Source organism: Rhinolophus hipposideros, assembly GCF_964194185.1.
Source record: "Rhinolophus hipposideros genome assembly, chromosome: 21".
NCBI lineage: Eukaryota > Metazoa > Chordata > Mammalia > Chiroptera > Rhinolophidae > Rhinolophus > Rhinolophus hipposideros.
Window position 1 is genome coordinate 33,737,991 of NC_138067.1, and position 21,969 is coordinate 33,759,959.

At 50.2% G+C, this 21,969-nt stretch overlaps 1 protein-coding gene across 5 annotated transcripts in view; it reads right to left on the reverse strand.

Moving 5' to 3' along the window:
- The window catches only part of ANKRD11 (ankyrin repeat domain containing 11), a 200,676-nt gene that overhangs the window by 31,871 nt on the left and 146,836 nt on the right, over positions 1 to 21,969 (reverse strand). For 2 of the 5 annotated variants that reach the window (XM_081031728.1, XM_081031727.1), the window contains 2 exons: positions 10,112 to 10,259; positions 1,627 to 1,765 (listed from right to left, as the gene is read on the reverse strand). In XM_081031728.1, the coding sequence (XP_080887854.1) occupies positions 1,627 to 1,765; positions 10,112 to 10,198 (226 nt within the window). In that variant the 5' untranslated portion in view covers positions 10,199 to 10,259. Of the gene's footprint in view, positions 1 to 1,626; positions 1,766 to 8,700; positions 8,938 to 10,111; positions 10,260 to 21,969 lie in introns of those variants that run through there. The other 3 variants (XM_081031730.1, XM_081031729.1, XM_081031726.1) reach the window with 3 other exon arrangements.

The following is a 21,969-nucleotide window of genomic DNA, read 5'->3' on the forward strand; positions in this document are numbered from 1 at the left end:
TCTGCTCAGGCAGCACATTCTCCTGGGGGGTGGAAGCTTTAACACCATCTTCTTGGCTCTTAAAGCAAGGCTCTGAGGCCTCACAGAACTTTCCTGAGGTCTGACACCAACCTCTAGACCCGTACCATCCAGAGAGCCAATACCAACAGCATACCCTCCATAACTAGAACTGGCCTGGGCACCAAAACAGGACAGGATGTCCGGCCTGGTCTCATCTCTGGACCTAAAGTCTCAGAATCCCTGGGAGCCTCTCCATTCTGGCAGGCGCCCACATGCACCCCCTTCCCACCCTCTGCTCCACTGCTCATCCATGGAGTACTGGCCCCCTCCCCCTCCCTACGAGCCTCCTCAGTGACAGGAACCACGGGCTTAGTCCAACCTGTGAGAAGGACCCCACAGGGCCCATGCCACCTTCCTCATATACCAAGGGCCAAAACCAAATCCACTTCACTGGCTTTGAACTAAGCAAAGTCTCTGCCCAGCTACTGGGAACCTGCTCCCTTGGGGAACACCTGCACAACAGGTGTGAGTGAGGGACCTGCGACTCTTGAACAGCTGTGACACAGATACTCATTTCCAGGCTGTTCCCTCTGCCATCTCCCCCAATTTGCTTACATATTTATCTTATTTCACTGCCTGACATACATCCTCACATGCAGGAAGGCCCTATCCACACCCCATCCTTGCAAGGGCCCTGCTCCTTGTCCTATGGCGGCCTTCTGTGCAAGCCAGGGCACACCTCAGAGCTCTGTGGCTTTCCCCAGGCTCCGGGCCCTCTGTGTGCTATGCGCCCTTTCTAGTCTGCAGAGCAGTCAGATGACCAGCAGGCTGGGAAGGCTCCAGGATCAAGAGGAAGAGAGTGTGGGCTCGCAGGAGAGAGGCCGGGTTACTGCCTGGATGCAGCACACGTCCCAAGGAGCAGTCAAGATGGAACCAACTTGAAAACGAACACACCAAGTATTACTAAGCCCTCGTGTGCACACCCATACATGCAGACACACACACACGTGCACACACTCGAGTGCAGGCAACATGCTCACACACATGCATACATGCTCCAACGCACATGTAAACAAGTACACACGGGGATGCCTGTGTACACACTCAGTCACGCCCAGGACCCACCCACACTCACAGAGACCGCACGGGCTCCTGCTTACTTTCAGTGGTCCCTGTGACTTTTATTTCCAACAACTGGCTTTTTCATTTATGTGCTCTTTTAGCACTGAGGGAAACCATGCTTATCCTCCAATTAAAAACTTTCAGAGACTACACAGAGCACAGAGATGAGTGGCGGGGAGCCTCACGGCGGGACACACACGGGGCGGTCCCCTGGGCGTGCTGGGGGCTGGGGGAACATTTCTACTTTGCACGCTAAGGCGAATTCTCTGTGTGAATCTTTCCTATCAGCTCTGAGTTGCCCTGTACCTCAGAGAAAGAGGAGAAGGAGCTGTGAGGCCTTGCTCCAGGCCACCCCTAGGCCAGGTCGAGTGCCAGGACAACCAGAAGGACACTTTCTGGGCAAGAGAAGAGTCTGGCAGGTGTGACGTGGAAAGGGGCCATATGAGGCTGCCCTGCAGGCAGCGGGAGGGAGATTGGGATGGGAGGGGAGGCCGGCGCGGGTACCTGTGTCCGAGTCCTTCTGCTCTCCATTGGCCCCCACCGTGAAGGGCAGCTTCCGTTTGGTTGCTCTCTCTCTCACCTCCTTCCCTCCATCACTGCGGTCCAGCTTTGGGGTCTTGGTTAGAGAAACTTTATCTTTATCCTAGAAAAGAAAGTGACACTCTAAGACATCATTCCCAAATTAAAGTCTCAAAATCCTCATGTTTACTATGGTGGTTTTTTTTTTTACCACATGCCAGTTAACACAAACCTCTTACTTGGGCGATAAGCAGCCCCGCCTGCTGCCAGGCTCAGGTGTGCACAGGTGGCTTCCTCGGCTTCCTCCCCAGGCCACACAGCCACGCTGACCCACCAGGCCCCTCACGGACTAGCACTGCGGCTGACCCTGTCCCACACAGCCCCACGTCTTGTCCCGAACCCAAAGGAGTCTTGAGAAATGACGGCTAACAAGTGTTCTCACTGAGTAGGAAGAAAGAAGAACATAGAGACACAGTTGCCTCTGAACCCGTTTTCCCAGGGAGAGACCCAACAACGAGGTACGAGAGCCTAGAAAGGGGGTGTGGACAGGTGGAGTCCTGATTTCCACCAGAAAGTCTCCCTGTGGAATGAAGGGCCTCCCCCTCCAGGAGTGTCTCCATTCCCCGAGATGCTGTGCTTCCTGTGAATGGGCCAGCCTCTCCTTTGTCTGATACCCCCACTTGGCCGCACACGCCTCCCAGTACTCATGCTGCCTCTGGCCTCCCCACAGGCCTGGGAACCCGCGGGGCTACCTTTCGCACAGACCCTGCAGGCCAAGCACCCATCCCAGAGTAGAGCCCACAGCTGCAAACCCGGTGCAAGTGACCCACCGAAGCAAGAGCTGGCTGAAGGGCAGGTGGGGCACCTCCCCACCCCGCTTCCTTGCTCTAGTCTCAAGGCTGGTCTCTCCTATAGAGTAAGGAGGCCTGAATTCCAGGTCCACCCCGACCAGCTGGCCCACTTTTAGCAAGTCTAGCACTGGTGCTACCTCAGTGTCACCATGGCGGACAGGACGAGTGGAGGGCTCAGTACGCATCGGCACGTCCATCGGCCGCTCCCCACCCAGTGTCATGTGTGCAAACAGCACTGCGCAGAGCCGAGCAGGGCAGGGGAGGGCAGTGTGATCCCCACACGCGAGGCGTGTGTATGTGGTGACGGTGAGAAACGAGCACCGTGTGCAGACAGGAGCCCGCCTCGTGGGCTGCCGCCGCAGGACGCCTGGAGCCCACCCCTCAGAAACAGCAGCATCCCGGGCAGGGCGCTCCGGAGTTTCTAACCAACACTGTGGCTCATTTGCTCCTGGCGCACACGAACTGGGGAGGGAAGGGAAGGGGCATAAGGCCTCCAGCCTCCCCACCCGGCCACGGGGCAGTAAGAGGCTCCAGGGAGGATGTGCATGAAGCCCTGTGCAGGGGCACACACACAGCCCGCCCCACAGGGCAGCACGCTTGACGCCTGCAGAAGACAGTACTGCTACAGCAGGCGTTTCCTTCCCCACCAGCAAGCTTTCTTTCTGGAATTTCCCCAGGGCAGCTGTTGGTAAGTGCGGTGCAATCACAGCCATGCCCCCGGGCCACTCGTTGCTCCCGGGAGGAGCCACCTGCCAGCACCAAGCACCACCGCATTCCGGCTCCTGCGGTCCCAATGCGCCGCCCCATGGATCAGCCCTGGTGCCCCCCACCTTAACAGTTCACGAGAGACACCCTCAAGTGGCCGGGGAGATCTCTGCCAGCTCCAGGGGCATCTGGAGCACAGAAGGGGCCACTGGACATGGTGCTGGAACAAGGAACGACTCCAGGAGGACGGGGACACAGCCACGCCTCTCACCACCTGCACCTGCTACCCAGCACTAGGAGAACGGAACCTAGCAGCAAAAACACCGAACTCTAATAATCAGTTGTCCATCAGTAAAACTCCCGGCCCAGTTGGTCAAACTGATCTACAGATACATTAAAAAGGTAAGGCAAAACGTAACAATAATGAAGTAATCGAGAACGCAAGAAATTTTTAAAAATCAGTGTAATTCACCACATGAAGAAAATAAAGAAAATCACAAGATCAGCTTGATAGCTGCAGAGAAGGCCTGTGATAAAATTCCACGCTGCTCCTCACACGAGGTCTCCGCGCATGCAGAGCAGGGAGCCTCACAGAGGACCCGGGCAGGACCCACAGCTAATGCCCTGCTCAAGTGCAAAGACGTGCTCCCTGAGGGGACTGACGCAAGGACGCCTATCATCACATCCACCGAAAAACATTTTTGTTTGAATGAGCAAAAGGTCTAAATATGCACTTTGCAAAAAAAAAACGCCCACCCAGCCAATCAGCATTCGGAAAGGCGGTCTGCACTAGGAAAATGCAAATTAAACCACAAGGAGATCTAAAGACTTCCCCAGAACGGCCAAAATAAAGCAGACTGACAGTATCAAATGCTGACCAGGTGTGGCAGAGAAAACAGCACTCCTGAGGTATGGCCGGTGGGACTGAAAGGGCACAACCGCTTTGGGAGTTTCTAACAAAGTTACTGAAATGAGTGGGTACGTTCGCAAACTAGCACAACAATGTTCACAGAAGTTTTGTTCATAATGGTAAAAAAATGAAACAACACAACTGCCAATTAAAAGGCAAATGGCGGGGCGGCCGGATGGCTCAGTTGCTTAGAGCACGAGCTCTCAACAAGGTTGCGGGTTCAATTCCCACATGGGATGGTGGGCTGCGCCCCCTGCAACCAAGATTGAGAACAGCGACTGGACCTGGAGCTGAGCTGCGCCCTCCACAACTAGATTGAAGGACAACGACTTGGAGCTTATGGGCCCTGGAGAAACACACTGTCCCCCAAAATTCCCCAATAAAAAATTTTTAAAAAAGGCAAATATCTACATTAATTTTACTGTAGGCATAAATGGAATAATCCTAACACTAAAAAAGATACTGGCACATGCAATAACATGGACGACTCTCCTATGACACCTCCCGGAGCAGAACAGGGTCGATGCATCAGCAATCACATCGTGACACTTCTGGGCCACAAAACTCAAGTCCCCTACGGAACCAGATTTGGCTCAATCCCTTTTCCCCCCTGAGGGATAACAAAGTATACATCTTAAAATGATAGGTGTATACCTGAAAAATCCAAAGGAATATACAATTAAAGGATTCAAATTAGTATGTGAATTAAAGAAGTTGCCAGATACAGAAAGTAAATGATTTGTTTACTACAAACAATTAGGAAATGGTATTAAAATATCACTTACATAACTATCAAGACATCAAATACATAGGAATAAATCTAACAAAGACGTTCAAGCCCTCTAAGCAATTGCAAAACACTACTGAGAAAATAAAGACGACAAAAATGGTGGGATATGTTCCTGATAAGAAAACTCATGTTGTTAACATGGCAATTCTCCCCAAACTGCTCTTTACATTGAAAGCAATCCAATCAAAATCCCAGCAGGCTTGTTGTGGAAATGAACCAGCTTATTCAAAATGTATACGGAAAAGCAAAGGGTCAAAAATAGCAAAGATAATTCTGAAAAACAGCAAAGTTCAGCAAATTAAATTACCAGAGATCAAGACTATAACGCGAATGTCATCACAGCAAGTGGTCCTGGACCAAGGCTCACAGGTTCAGAACGAAGGGACCCATTGGGGACCCCACCTGGCTGGCGATACAGGCTGCTGCAACACAGTGGGGAAAAGAGGGTCTCTCCAGTAAGTGACAAGGACCGTATGGACATCCGTAAGGAAGGAAACAAACCTCGACCCCCACCTTCTACTACAAACCCAAAATGGATTCCAGACGAATCAGACGGAAAACTTTTAGAAGACAGTACAGGGAACATCTTCATGACCAGTGGGCTACAGAAGAACAAAGAAAGCCACAGAATGCCACTATACACCCACTGTGTGACTCAAATTAAACCAATACCACAAAGTGTGGGCAAGGACGTGGGTAAACTGAACTCTCACAGCTTCCAGGACTGCAGAACTGGCACAAGGACTCTGACAAACTATCAAACCGTATCTGCCACTGTGGGAAAAACCCAATATACGTATGTGCGTGTCATTATCATTTCCCAAACTGGAAAGACCCCAAATGTTCATCAACAGAAGAATGAATAAATAAGTTGCTGAACATTCATACTACATAACAACAGAGGGAGAGAAGTGAGAAGGAAAAAACCCCTGTAAATCAGATGTCATGCTGAACAACTAACTGATGCCCTCCTGTAAGTCCCAACAGTGCGAACGTAGCGACAGCGACAGCGGCAGAAGAGAGGTCACCATGGTCAGGAGACTGCACAGGAAGGCTCCCCGGAGACCCGCAAGGCTGGTACCGTTTTGATCTGGATAGAGATGATCCCAGGTTTTAATCATGAAATATAAGATAGGATGTGCACTTATATTTCACTTAAAAAGTTCATGGCAGTTTGAAGATCCTAGCTCCTCACCATGCTGGCTGTCCAGGGGGAAGCAAACCCCTGCGCTGCACAGCGGGGGCACGCCTCTCGGGGCAGACCTGGGTTCAGAGCCTTGCTGAGCAGCTGGGCTGGGGCAGGGCTGAGCTTTCCTCACTGGGAAAACAGGAAGCCTAACAGGAACCAACTGTACACATCACAACGTTTTCATTCCTAAATGCTTCAAGAATACCTGAAACAAATTCAACCTTACTAGTCACTACCATGCCAGACCCTGTGATGCCGTAAAAATGGCCAGGTGGTACCAGCTAGCACAGGACAACCAGGTGTTGGCCCGTGCCACCTCCTGTATCCTGAGAGCAAGCTTGAGGAGGGGGCTCCGCACACATCACCTACAAAAAGAAGGCCAGCTTGTAATCTGTCATCCCACAGGGAGGGGAAGAGAAAGTCGTAGTTAACTGTTTGGAAGACGGTCGTGGCACACTTAACACACTGAACTGTGGCTAACTAACTCTTATCTATCCATGATTAACAGCACAAGAATCCAACAGGAATGAAAATTGTATCAGCCACAAAAAACAGCATAAATATGGTGACTCATTTGTTGAAAAGATTACCCTTTCCCAAGTGAGCTGCCTCGGTGTCTTTGTTGAAAAGCATTGACCATACGTGTGTGGGTTCTATCTGTGGACTCGTCTGTTCCACTCACTGATATGCCTGTCCTCGGCAAATACGACACTTTCTTATTAGTGTAGCTTTATAGTAAGACTGAAATCAGATTGTGGCCTCAAATTTTGTTCTTCTTTTTCAAAGAAGTTATGTTTATTCTAGGTCCTTTGAATTTCCATGTGAACTTTGGAATCAGCTTATCAATTCTTAGCCAACAGCCCAATAATTCTGAGTATTATATTGGGGGAAAGATGGTACCTAAACAATACTGATTTTTCTGACAAATGAATATGGTATAACTCTCCATTTGTTTAGGTCTGCCTAATTTCTCTCAGAAATGTTTCTTCATAGCTTTCAGGGTACAGGTCTTGCACATCTTTCATCAAATTTATCCCTTAATAATCCATATTTTTTACACTATTATAAGTGTATTTCTAAATTTTAATAACCAATTGTTTATTAATAGTATTCAGAAATATATTTTGCATACTGACTTTATATTGTGCAACCTTGCTAAACTCACTCCTTAGTTCTTGGAGCTTTTGTGTCGATTTCTCAGGGTTTTCTCCACAGATAATCATGTTGTCTGGGAGGAAAGACAGCTTTACTCCTTTTGCAATCTGTGTGCCTCTTATTCTCAAAGGCCAGCCCTGCCTTCAGTTGGAAATCTGATTTGATCATCTGAGGGTGTCACCATTTGCATAATAATGCCTAGTGAGTGCCCAGTGTACTCAGCATTGCGGAACACAAAGTGGAGCCTCCCAGAGCTTACTTATGATGGGAAGAGATTACGAGACAAGCAAATGCATGTGTGTCAGAGGGGAGTAAATGCTACAAAGATCACGTCATGTAAGGGGAGGTGTAGGGCAGCAGGTGCTGCTCAAGTGGAGTCAGCAGTTGTGATAAGTGAGCAGAAACCTGTAAGTGACATGCAAGGGAACCCAAGATTCGCACATCTCATTTTCTCTGTGTTTTTCTCTATTTCCCTCTCTGCCCTCGCAAAACAGACAGAAAGAAATCCCAGCAGCCAAGACTCTCCGGGTCATGGAGACGACAGGAGTCCACCTGAAATGACAATAGCCTGACTTCACTAGAGACTGTGCTGCCCCCAGAAAGCCTACCAGAAGCCTGAAAAGAGCCAACACTCTCAGGGGCCTGGGATCCGTGGAAACTGGGCCCACCGTCACTCTTTCTGTGATTTCATTATCGGGACATAACTTTCTGCCCTTTCTTAAGCAGATTTCTTTTGGATTTGTGCAGCCAGGTGCTCCCAGCGCTCCCTAGGGTCAGAAAGAGCCCAGGGACCCACAGCCCTGCAGACGCCGTTTCCTGGGGCCTTGTCCTAGAACTGCCCATAAAACCACAGGATGAAGCCGCTACAAGTCAAGGCCCCATTAACCACGCCCCTTCCAGCTTCCAAACTGAGGTCACTTTTGAAATTACTCCTTGGATGAAGGGGGAGGGGGTCACAGGGTCACAGCCGCCCACTCATAGCGCTGAGAAGGCCACCTCTGGAGACGGGCCTCATCCCTCCCCCCCAGGAGAGGTGGGCCTGTGAGGAGGCTGAGTGTTACTTCTCAGACCAGCCCTGAGGGGTTCCGTCTAAGGAGAGTGAAGGGAACCTTGGATGTCGCAGCCTGTGGGAACACGGCACCTGGGCAGTTCCCAGACCAAGTGCACCCACCATGTCCCCGGAGGGTTCATTAAAGAGGGTAGGCACCCAACATCGGCACTTTCTTATAAGGTCCCCGGGTGGTGCTGATGCTGCTGGTCCAAGAAGCCACTCGGAGAACCACTCGTCTAGCACAAAGAAAATGGCCTCCGCTGCCACGTAACCTTCAGGGTAACCCTGAGCGCTGTGCGACCTCCTCTCTGAGCGGCGTGTGACGAGACAAGAAGGATCCTCCGTGAGACGGGGAGAAGGGCTGCTGTGACAGGGCCCCAACCTGGGGGCCACGGGGTCATTTCTTACTCAGTGGCCTCAGACACCACGGCAGCCCTTGGTTTCTGTGCACACAACACACTCAGCCATGAAGGGCTTGCTGGTTCCTTCCAGGCTCCTTCCAGGTTGGACGTCCCGGGATTCTGTAGTCTGCTGAGCGGAGGCCCCGAGGAAGAGCCTGTCTGCACTGAGCACCTGGCTCCATTTATGTGGCATCTTCAGTGTTAGTATTTGTCTCCCTCCATGAGGAAAATGTCTGGCTTCACTCTGAGTAGTTTAAAAATAAAACAGTACAAAGCTACCTTACTGAGAAAACAAACAAAGTCAATCCACGTGCATACGCTGCCTGCACCGACCACGCCAGAGCCAGTTCAGTCCCCTTGAGTCTCTGTTCTCAAGTAAAAGAAAATAGTGCAAACAGTCCGGAATGAGCCCCCTGTCGGAACGTGAGCGGGAGGCCTGCCCACGGCCCCTGGACTGGGTGCCCACAAGGCCCACGCAGCTGCTATCTCCGAGGCGTGCGCTGCCGGTGCGTCTTTTTCTGAGTCAGCCTTGGCTGGGAAACCCTCGTGGGCAGGCCCAGCCCTGATTCCACCTTGTGGAGATCTGGGCCAGTGGGGACAGCAGCCTGGAGGCAGAGAAAGCAGCTGGGTGGGGTTCCGGCACAGGAGCGAGGCGCAGGTGGGCACCTCCCCCATCCTGTGCCCACAGCTAAGCAATCCTCGTACAAGGAAAATGCACACACAGACCAGGGAACCGAGATAGTATCAGTGTGAAAGCGTCCCACACTTGGGGCTCGCAGACACGGAGTGGGAGTTCCCATGCTCCCAGGGCAGTGCCCACTGGCTGCATCTGCTCACGGACACGGCAGTCCACGTGCACCCCGAGCCGCTCCCAGGCCATCCAGACGCCTCAGACACGTGTGCCTCTACGGCTGAAGCCTCTGCCTGCCTATAGCTCCACACTGCGGCTCCCACCACGGTTAAATGTCAGATTCAATCTTACTGAAACCATCACAGGAATCCTATGGTCTTGGGGACAGAAATGTGGGGGCAAACTGAGGTTATCTCAAACATAAACCTAGTGTTTAAAGACTAACTTTGGGCCCCAAATAATAAACATACCCTTAAAAGAAAGCAAGACCTCTTTGGCAAGATCATGCCTCTCCACACCGACCCACCCACCAGCACCTTCTCCCCTGCAGCTGCAGAGGGAGGCCTAACAAAGGTGGGACCGAGAAAGGACATGACTGCTGCAGACAGACAACCTGAGTGGTCAAGGCGACATTCTCAGGCCTTATGCCTGTTTAGACACAGTGAATAGGCTGAGGACAGGTGAGTGTGAGGAGGAGAGACGGGTGGGGAGGAAGGGAAGACGAAAAGGAGGAGGAGGAGGGAGGGTGGGGGGTGGAGGAAGGAGAAGAGCCAGACCAGGGTGTTACCTTTTTCCCCGTTTGTTTCTCCACCATGTCGTTGCTGAGAGAAAATTCTTCTTGCTGTGGTGTTTTAGAACACCCACCCTTGGGCATCGTTCTTCTCCCCTCACTTGATCTTCATTTATACGGCCATCGCTTCGTCGTCAACCGTCTGCTTCCAAAGAGAAGACAAAGGAGGTTAAGATGTGTTGAACTCAAACAAAATCCAGGCAATCTCAAACTCATGCAACAGAATGAACCAAACCTAACCAGCTGTTCAGACTGGCCCAGAAAGAAACCACTGAGGAAACACCAGCCAGTCAACACTGGCAGGAACAACATGTACATGACATAAAGGAGGACACAGTGGGGCAAGCATACCTTGGCTGCAGAAAGGATCAACCTACCAAGGCGATGGCCATGCTTCTGAGCAGCAGTGGCCAGTACCCACCCTCAGATTGCAGGCCGGGGCCCAGCGGCTGCGGTCCTGCTCTTCATGGTTGGGTGCCACACATGCTCTGCAGTGGCCGTGCCACGTAAGCAAGGTCACACCGAGGTGCAGCGCCTGCCCCTCAGGTCCTACAGATCGTGCCCACCCACCGTCCCGGCCTCAACACCACCCGCCACCTGGGAAAGCAGCTCCCTTCCCACACCGCCGCCTAGACAGAAGGTCAGGTGAGAATTTATACTTTACAGCAAGTACCAACACTCTCAATTAACTAACCAACTTCTCCCGAATAAAATGTTCAGAAAGCAGCCATGCGATGCCTCTGAAGGAGTCCTCAGAGAATGTTCTGGCAGTTTTAACGCCCAATTCCTACCTGCTGAGCCAGCCCCTGCATTTCCCAGGAAATCCCAGGACACATGCTGTATTCCTCATGGTTTTATTTTTTTGTATTTTATGATGTTTTGACATCTTAAAAAGCTTGCTGTCTGGGAGACACTGTCCCTCACAGGACTAGCCCTTCCTTAGAGACAGCAAAGAGCGCCTGAAGTGGGCACGCCTTTCACACACGAAACCACCAACCAGACCGTCTCACAACCACATGACTTCCCCTGACATACACGGTCCCAGCCACCAGGCAATACAGGCCACCCTATAGCCACAGTCCACAGAATTGTTCAAACCAGCCAATCCCGAACCGCTCACCCTGTCCTGCCTTGCCTTCCTACAGAAAGCCCAACAAAGGCTCTGGCCGAGACTTTCCTCTCACTCCTATCTTCTGGTGCTCTCCCCGGTGGCCCTGTGTGGCACACAGTGACCTCTCCCTGGGACCCGTGCAGAGAACTGACTTCCTGCCACATCTGCTGTGGCCACGCGGACCTGACCAGACTGTGCCTGACGTGGACGTTCCTCCAACACAGACTGCCCGTCTCTCCCTACTTCCCAGCCCTCCTGTGCGTGTCCCACACATCGCATCACTTAGCAGGAGGACCAGGGAAAAGCACACCTACTCCGTCTTCCTAAAGCCATCCTCTTCCTTTTCATGCGTTAGTTTCACTGTCGGTGTTAGAAAATATTTTATATAAACCAAATCACATGCATGGTTTCATCTCCTTTTCCCACAGTCACATGCTTTTGTGCTTTGCTATTCTGGACGAGTAATTTGTATAACTAACTCACCTAGGATTCATTCTGTAAGAAGCAGTTCCCTACTCGTCCTGCTCCCTGTGGGCAGAAGACCAATCTGCCCTTCCCCATCCTTCTGGAGATCCTGTCTTATTTTTCCATATTAACTGATAAAATTTCATCCTCTTGGTGCTTAACTGACCTAAGAATTTCATTCACTCCCTGGCACTTCCTCCCCCAGCACACAATGCAGGTACACAGGGTATTTCCATCCACTGCTCCAATGGCTGAGGCCAGAAATGACACTTCCTATCTCCCCCTGAAATGATGAGTTCTACTTTCTCCTCCCATTTTCCTCTACAGAACTGGAACATCTTAGCCTGGAGGAATGGCATCGCAGAGTCTGATGCAGAGACAGCTGTTGAAGCTCACGGCTGTCTGGGAATTCATCGGCAGAAATTTAAAGATTATCCAGAAAATTTTTTAAAATCCTGATTGCCTGCCCTCATGATGGAAAAACTGAGCCAAGCAGTCATGGTATCTTCAACCCTCCAGTCCCTGGATATGAACACACGTGAGTCTGGGGAGAACGTGCAGGAGACACTGGGAACAGCACCGGCGTGGAAACAGCGCGGACCCGTGGTTCCAGGGTGTGATCTCACCGCCCACTTCGCAGCACCTTGACCAGGAGAGCACACAGCAGCCACTTCCTTCTCCAAACAACCGATTTCCCTCGGTGTCCCGGAGCGGGCTCTGCTGGGTGGTCTCTATTCAAGATGGAGGGTTGAGGCCCCTCAACTCAGAAGCCTGCCTCCTTCCCGCACGCCCACCTCTCCCCCCTGGGAAAGGCAGCACAATGGCTACCAGCAGGATGAAGCCATTAGGACGTGTCCAGAACAACTGCCCCCAACCTCCAAAGCCTGTTTATCTGTAAAAGCAACCGCGGAAGCTACGGGGCCAGAGAAAATGGTGACGTGAATTCTGCGCTTGCTCCTCCAGGATTTCTTCCCTTTTCCAAGCGCCCTCAGAGTCTGGAGGGTGAGGTGTTTCACAGGCTGGCTTTACAGCGGGGCTGACTTCGGAGGCAGACATGAAACTGCACAGGAAACACCACGGCCTCAGAGTCCAGGATAAGCCCCCAAACTCGTCGCTCAATGGTGCACCCCAGTTCTGTGTACTGTGAACCGTGAAGTCGGAAACACCGGGAACAGTCCACCGATGGAGCCTGTCATGGCTGCCATTGTCAGCATTAAAATTAAAACACTGCAGCCTCAAGGGACCCATCTTTGGGTCCAATTCCTTTCACCCAGGCTTTGGCACACACTCCTCCTACTACCGGCAGCTGTCCCTTGCTACCAGGAGACAATCACCACTATTTTTATTTTGTGAACAACCTACCGGCTAATTCCATGTGATGTGTCACAGAGTGAAGGCGGGTCCACACCTCACCAGGACGGCCTGAGGGACGTTACGTGTCGGCAGCTGGCCACGCACGGTGTGTCCTGCCCTGACCCACGGGCCTCACTCACCCCTGAAAAGGCTGCTGTCCTCGAGCTTCACCCCCCCCCACAACCCTGAAGGACTGGGAACCCCGCAGGTAGGGTAGGAATCCTTCCTGAACACTGTTTTGCTGTAAACCGTGTCCCTTGAGCCCACCTTCCCAACGACAGACAAGACCACCGAGGCACCGCACTCCCAGGATCCTCGAGTTAGGGCCTGGTACTGGGTACACACACCCAGCAGTCAGCACTGATCAGGAATACAGGACAAGGCTGACTACTGTTCCGCAGGGCCTGGTTACCCCAGCACACTAGACTCCTAGCTTTAGGAGCAATCATTGAAAAAGGGGTCACGAGAGCTGGGAACGACAGAGACAGAGTTCAGATTTGCCAGTGACGCATTCCAGTTGAGCTCCTATTAGGTTGGTGCAAAAGTCATCGCAGTTTAAAAGGTTAAAAATAATCGCAAAAACGGCGATGACTTTTGCACCCACCGAACGGCAGGAGAACTGGATGCACTGGATGGACGTATCCCCTGCCTCACAAGGCGTCTCTGCAGAGTCCATGGCCAAAGGGAGCTTGGGCCACCCTAACTTTGTTATCTATCACGACAAACTAGGTAAGAGCAAAGGCTCCGCTGCTCCTCTGGCCTCCTCCATTTGCTGGGTCATCTCAACCCTCCCAGAGCTGCAGGCCTCTCGGGCTGCACCCCAGCATGTCCCTTTCCACCCGGTACGCTTCTCCCTCGGCTGCAGGAAGTGGCCATGCCAGCCGAGGGGGTGGTGCAGATCCCCACAGACTTCCTCCTAGGGGGTGTCATCGCACTGTGAGGCCCCGAGAAGGGCTTAACCCTCATGTCAGGAGCCAGGCTCGAGAGCACTGCTTCTTCTGCGGATCCTGTGAGGGTGGGGGCTGCTGGGACACCCAGGCCTCCCCACTCAATGCTGTGCATTCACTGTTAAACCCAGGAAGAGGCTGGGACTGCCTGACAGCTGTCACAGTGGACAGTCTTCAGGCTGTCAGTCCTCCCTTCTAGAAATTTCCAAGGCTGTCTGAACCTGGGCTCTGGGGCTTTCTGATCAACATGCTCCACAGCTGACTACCCAAATCTTCCCCCCAGAAGACCATTTTCTCCCAGGAGGTGACCTGGCTGTCCCTGATCAGACAGTTTGTGAGTGCAGCCTGAATCCCTTCCAGTATCAGAACAAATCCACTGTAAACGCAGGGACGCTCTAGTTCACATCAGAACCAAACCCCCCACGGCGCCCTGGGACACAGGCAGACTGGAAGCTGAGCACCTGGGAAATGTCTGCAGCGCAGTGCAAAGGTGGCCACGGAGAGCACAGCTTGTCTGCACCCTTCCCTGGCACTGACCAGCTCCTGCACGGGGACAAGCGGCTGGATGCAGGCCCTGTTCCTGCACCTCCAAAATGAATGGCAGCTGTTCCAGCTTCACAGGCTGTTGGGGGCATGGACACCATTCGGGAATGCACTCAAGAGAGCCTGGAGTGGGGTGAGTTTTCTAAAGAGACGTCATCACGTTCCCTGAAATGAAGGCACTGTGCTATGCTGCCGGCTGAAGGACTGCCAAGCACCGAGCAGCAGCCCCTGTCCGAGCCCAGCCGGGGAGGGAACCAGCAGCTGTCTGCAGCCAGCCCCCCGCCCCCCAGGGCAACACAGCCCATTCAGCTCTGTACCTGTGCACCTCACAAGTGGCCCACACAAGCTCCATGTGATATCCACCTGGTAGAGTCTTCTTCTCACCTGCCCTGGGACCCTGCATTTGTGAGCTTAGAGAGACCACTGCGCAAAGGATTGGCAGGACCAATGTGACAAGGCCTCTGGACAAGGATGACGAAGTGTGTTCCTTCCCAAAGGTGCTTCAGTGTGAGAGGTGCCGTCAGACCCAGCCCCCACCCACACCCCACAAGCATGGGCAGGCCTGTCTAAGCTGACCATCCCAAATACCACTGCCTTCCCTTCTCTACACACAATATCGTACTGCAAGTTGCTCTATGCGGGCAGACGTGGCACACGTGAGAAAGGCTCCTCCGAGACAAAACCCGATGCAGGAAGGTGATGAGCACTATTGTAACGCCTGGAGTTTAGCAAAACTCCTAGGGATTGTAGCCTGATCCTGCCATGTCAAGTGGCAAGCTAACAGCAGGAAACTATGGGGAATCACAAGGCATGTTTACTGGCCTCACGTGGATCAGAGATGGAATCCGAGTGGGAAAAGGCACAGCCTGGGAAAGTTCCCACAGGCACCGTGGGCCCAGCCGGCTGGAATTGCTCTGCGAGGGAGAGCACAGCGGAGCAGGATGCAGGGTCAACAGCCCTGGCCGCCTGGGTACAGGCCACGCACAGCAGGTGGCAAAAGAAGGCCCAGCTGAGCTGCAACCACAGGAAGAGGACAGGCGCCTGCGAGGAAGACCACGGTGAACAAGTGCACCTCCCAGAAGGAATGCAGAGAACCTAGGGAAGCCCCACTTAGACTGCAGGGGACACACACAGGGGACACAGCAGGCTGCTACAAAAAAGAAACAAAGGATTAGAAGCAACCTTGGCTTGTAGAGTAGAAACATTTAAGGAGAGAGAGTAAAAGATCAGAAATTTTAAGATAAGAGAAAACAAGTTCTGGAGACTCAATCCAAAAACCCACCATCATAAAAAGGCAAAGACATTACCAAAGAAATAGTAAAAGAAAACAGCCGAGGACATGCCTCTTTAAAGGGAAGGAATGTGAGGGCACACAACAGAAATGCGCTGAGCCATAACCTCGCCTGGCCTCCAGAAATCCCGCCCACTAAGGGGTGGGGGTGGGGTGCGGGGGGGGGGGGGGAGGCAGCGCCAAGGTACTCCACGAAGGAGTGAGATTCTGACTGCCTCAGAATTCTCATCAACTCTATGAATGCCAGATGACAATGGAACCCCGGTCCTAAGAAAATTATTTCCACACCAAAATACCAAATTTAGCCATACTGCCAATCAGAGTAAGCGCAAACTGAAGACATTTCCATGCATGCAGAAAGTTAAGTTAATCACCCCTGGGATTCCCCCAACCGGAACAGCAGACTACAGTCTCAGGCCAAAGCCAGTCATCTCCCCTTTTGTGTAAGCAATAAGAGCTAAGAATAGGTTTTTATATTTTAAATCCTTGGGTGTAACAGAAAATCAAGACTAATATTTCGTGACATGTAAAAATTGCATGGAATCAGAATTTCAGTGTCCATAAAAAAGTTTTACAGACCTTGGCCACACCCAGATTGCAGCCCTGGCATGCAGATGGCTTCCCTCGGTCTTTACTCCATAAAGGTGGGTAGAATGGACAGCCCCGCCTCCTCCAGGGTAGGGGTTCTGTGTTATCTGTGGGCCCTGAAGGTCGCCTGGAGCCCTACAGGGGGCCTGGGAGGCCAACACCATTTTCATAACAATGCCAAGAGTGACCTGCCTGGCCCGAGGTGCCGGTGGCCCAGCCCCGGGAAGAAGGCGGGGTCCTCTGGGGAAACAAGCCAGTGTCACGGACAACTCTCCTTGATAAAGCAGCACAAATACAAATTGTATTGAACTGCAAACCTTGAATCTCTGACAGGATGGAAGTCTGTGTGAAGCACTTCTGCTGCATATCAAAGCATAATACTTATCAGAAGAAAGACTCCTGCAAGTATGTGAGTCGCTAGCTCAACTGACTGCATTTTCATGGAACACAAGTCTTACTTGAAAAATTCTTTCAGACAAACTATTATTAAGAACTGGGTATCCAGCAGTTACTTTCTCAAAAATGAACAAACTGAGCCTATCACTTCAAGGAAAATTAACAGCAGTTGTGGCCAAAAATAAAATGTGAGCTTTCAAGTGAAATCTGTATTTTGGGAAACTTGTATCCATCTCCATTAGCTTACCAGCATCCCAATGCTAAAGGACATTTTAAGGAGATCAGTGGTGATATAAAACGGTTATTTTTTAAATAATGTGCAATGAAATGTGTCAACATTTGGAAGATCTGCATAACTCAGTGAACCAGCATTTTCCAAATGACCAAATATGGGATATTACAAAACCACACACAGGAAAACACGCACAGAACACCATGCACGGAACACACTGATGGGGCTCTAGTGCCAACAGAGCTTTCAGAGCCTGGGCTGCACTTCCTGTCAAGGCAGAACCCACCACCACGTGAGAACGGCTTCTATGTCTCCCCTTTCCTCCTACAGGGCTGTGAGAGGCTGGATTTTTTCCCATACACTTTAAACAAAACAGCAGAATGCAATAGATGGAGTGCAGACTCAGGCAGCAGTGTCTAGCTGTCTTTTATTTAAGCCAGATATTAAGAGACTTGCAAATATATAAAACAATGACACTTTTCCGCTAAATTGTTGTGATTTCTTTTGTAAAATAGTTATTTTCTATAAAAAATTGTATGTAATAGTTTATTACTTTTTAATGAACAAAACATTTAAAAATTTTGTTATACTTTTTAAGACAATGTTTTAATACAAGAATTTGAAAGCTGTAACGGCCATCACAAAAGCCCTATAGGGTCCTCACTAATCTTCAATGAAGCTCAAGAAATCTGGGAACCTCTGCAGCCCAAGGGCAGGAAAAGACTTGCTACCAGGAAATGAGCCCACCCTAGGAGAGCAGCAATGTGAAAGCATGAAACGACTACTGTGCAGAAGCCCAAATTGTCGTGAGAAAAGAGAGGGAAAGTCTTTTTAAAAACTCAAGCAAATAAACTTGAAAAGAAAGAACCTCAAAATTAAAGTCCAAATTATTTAAAAACGGAAGCAACTATTAAAACACCATGATGCTGATCAACAGAACAGAGCCAGAAACGGTCTGGTCCCCACTAATGGACACTAACTTATGACCACAGAGGCGCCATAGGCAGGAAAGCCAGTTGGGTCCATTAGTGGTGATAGGACAACTGGGCATCCAATGGAAAAACACGACATGATCCCCACCTTACACCATGCCCGGAAATCAATGCCAGACAGATTACAGATCTAAATGTAAAAGGCACAGCAATGAAGCTACTAGACATACAGAAGAACTGCTTCACAACTTCAAGGTAAAGACAGATCTTTTAAACCAGAAACACCATAAAGGAAAAGTTTTGAAATTCGGACACTTTTAAAGTAGAAAGTTTTGCTCATTAAAGGTCACCTTCCCACAAAAAAAAGAGAAGAGAATATTTCCTACACACAGACCTGACAAACAGCTCTTATCCAAAAAATATATAAAGAGCTTCTATAAATCAATAAAAAAAATAGACAACCAACCAATACACAAATGGACAGGAGACGTAGGCACTTAACAAAGAGGAATCGCACAAGGCCAATAAGTAGAAGAAAAGCTATCAGCTTCTTTATCAATCAAAAATGCAAACAAAGGGCTGGCCCAGTGGCTCAGGTGGTTGGAGCTCCATGCTCATAACTCTGAAGGCTGCCGGTTCGATTCCCACATGGGCCAGTGGGCTCTCAACCACAAGGCTGCAGGTCCCGCAGGGGATGGTGGGTTCCACTTCCTGCAACGATGAACACGGCACCTTGAGCTGAGCTGCCTCCCGGATGGCTCAGTTGGTTGGAGGGCGTCCTCTCAACCACAAGGTTGCCGGTTCAACTCCCGCAGGGGATTGTGGGCTGCGCCCCCTGCAACTAGTAACGGCAACTGGACCTGGAGCTGAGCTGTGGCCTCCACAACTATGACTGAAAGGACAACAACTTGAACCTGAACAGCACCCTCCACAAACTATACATTAAATTAAAGGTAAACACACAGCTCTCAGAATGTGGGAGGTAAAAGGGGGCTGATAAAACATAGTAAGAAAAACACCTGTCTACACAGAAGGAATTTAGACTAAACGCGACGAACGGAGACAGAGAAACGAAAGGCACACAACCAAACAACTACCAATAATAGCCCTGAAGCGCTGCCTAGAGGAGGGCTTCGTCTGGGACATCCGCTAAGGCTGATCCACGTAGAAGGAGACAAACACACAAAGTGGAGGGAAAAGATCGGAAAGAGGACCCAGACACCTTGTGCATTTCTGCTGGGAATGCGGCAGAGGACAGCACTCAAGAAAGGGGTTATGGAGTACCCGAAGTATCACGTACACCCTGCAACCCAGCCATCCCACTGCTGGATGTGCCCCAAGATGCATGGATGAGGACAGGAGAAGGCGGGCACAGGGCGATTTACTACAACACTCCCTAGAGAGGTCCTGGGACACAAAACCCACCCACTAGGCGGCTGCTCAGGTCAGGAGGTATGTACCCTGCAGCGTAGGACAAAGGCGGGAAATCTATTACTTTGGTGTGACCTCCACATTGACCTTCTCATCAAGGTGAGAGAGATGCATCCAGTTATGTTTGTGGTAACAAATATAGAATACGCGAGCCTGGGTAAACATGCAAAAATTAATCAATGCAATCCACCGTATTAACAAGCTAAAGAAGAAAAATTACAATCATAATAACTGATGCAGAAAAAATATTTAACAGAATTCAACACTCACGATAAAAACTCTCAGCACAACAGGCGTATAGGGCAATATCCTCAGTGTGATAAGGAACATCTAGAGTAGCCTACAGCCAATGTCATTCGTAACACTGCAAAACGGAACGTTTTCTCCCCAAGATCAGGCACAACACAATGGCCCCTGCCGGCGCTGCAATTAGACATCACATTGGAAGTATGGACCACAGCGATAGGCAAGAAAAGGAACTAAGAGGCATCCAGATTGGGAAGGAAGAAATAAAGTCATAAAACTTTCTACAGTGCTCCCTTGATATGCAGGAGGTAACTGGTTCCAGGACTCGCGCCCCCATCACCGACACCAAAATCCAGGGGTGCTCAAGTCCTGCGTATAAAAGGGCGTAGAGTATTTGCATGTAACCTACCCACATCACTCTAGATTGTTACTTAATGTAATGTAAATGCTATGTAAACAGTTGTGATACTGTATTGTTTAGGGAATAATGACAAGAAAAGAAGTCTGTACAAGTTCGGTGCAGATGCAGCAACCATCACAGGACTGACTACATAGTACACGTAAGCAACAATGTAACATTTTTAAAAAATATTTTCAATTTGCAGTTCATTGAATCTGCAGATTCGAAAGCCACAGATACGGCAGGACCCCTGTATTTGATGATGATGTGAAAATTGCAAGGAATCTACCAAAAACTGCTAGAAATAATGAGTTCCGCAAGAGCAGAATACCAGATCAACACACAAAAATCAACTGTATTTCTAACAAACTAGTAGCGAACATATAGAAACACAATACCATTTGCAATTGTTCCAAATGAAGATGAAATGCTTAGGTAATAAGCTAAGAAAACCTATAAAAATTTTAGGAAACAAAATGGGATAAAATCTTCAAGATCGAGGGCTAGGGAAAAGAGTTCTTGGATGTGACACCAAAAGTACAATCCACAGAGGAAAGATGGTATCTCAACAAATTAAAAACTTCTGTCTGTGAAAGACCTAGCTTATAGGGTGAAGAGACAAACTGCAGGTAAGGCAGAAAATATCCGCAAATCACAAGTCAGACAAAGGACTTGTATGTAAAATAAATAATCAAAACTACAGTAAACAACAGTCCAATTAGCAAATGGATGAAAGACATGAACAGACATTTCATCAATGTAGAGATATGGAAGCTAAGCAGCAATTTGGGAAGTGTGTTATACAGACGCAGATCACTTGCTGGGGGTTTCCCCAACCCGGGTCAATCCCAGAATCATTTTAGCATGTTGAACAGCCATTTTTTAAAAAGTGAAATAAAACAGAACAAAAAATATCAGGGGGCATTACGTACATTCACCATCTCATGAAGAGTTATTTTGTGAACATGTTTTCAGTGTGTGTACAGCATGTTTAGGGCAGAGATATACATGGCTTTTCTCACAATGGGTCGCTGTCAGGACATTTCAGAAACAATGGCCTAACTGGTTAATAATCCTGGGTATGTGGTCAGATACAGCGAAGTTTCCCAATCTATAAATATGGAAATGAACCCTTCCTTCTCATAGTAAGAACTTTGGGCAAGTGCTCAATCCACATCAGCCTTCACCAGCCATCTGTCAAGCTTGGAAGGTGTGGCTGAGGACGGAGAGCCCTGATTGTGATGTCCTAAATGTTTCTCTTGAAAAACCACTGTGTTACCTGGAGTTCTCAATGAGCACACCTTGGTTTCCACAGTGTGCGTCCTGTCCTCCTCTGAGGAGCCATCTGCTCTCATCACTTTACTCCCCCAAATGGTGAGATCCTGCCACTTGCAACTGCAGGCTGGCAAAGAGCCACCTCTGACCCAAAGTGACAACAAGATGTGCCACCCAGGCTGGCAGCTGGGCACTCAGCATGCTGTGGGGTTCCTGGGAGAAGTGGCCAGGCCAGGCAGGCCCGGACCTGACCTGGGAGCAAGGAGCAGTGGGCACAGAATGCGCCATTCTAGACTTACCCCACTGACACCACACACAGACCACCAAAGCCATGTCACACCCACAGACTCACACAAAACCTGCAAACAGCTCAAATGTCCCCAGCAGGACAACAGATGGACCCTGGTGGTGCCGTGACAGCACACTGTGGAAGTGTTTCCCATGGTGCTAGAAGCCGGGGGTGGGGCAGTTGAGGAATGGATGGGACAATCCTGCCTTCATCTGACTGTTCCCACAGGTGTATGAACAAGTGACCCAGCCTCATGCACGTGGAAGGTGGCTGCCATTTCCTGCACCACTGTTGGCACGTGAGGCCTTTTAGCATTCGGGGGTCTCAGCCACCCCTGAGCTTCATTCACATGAGAC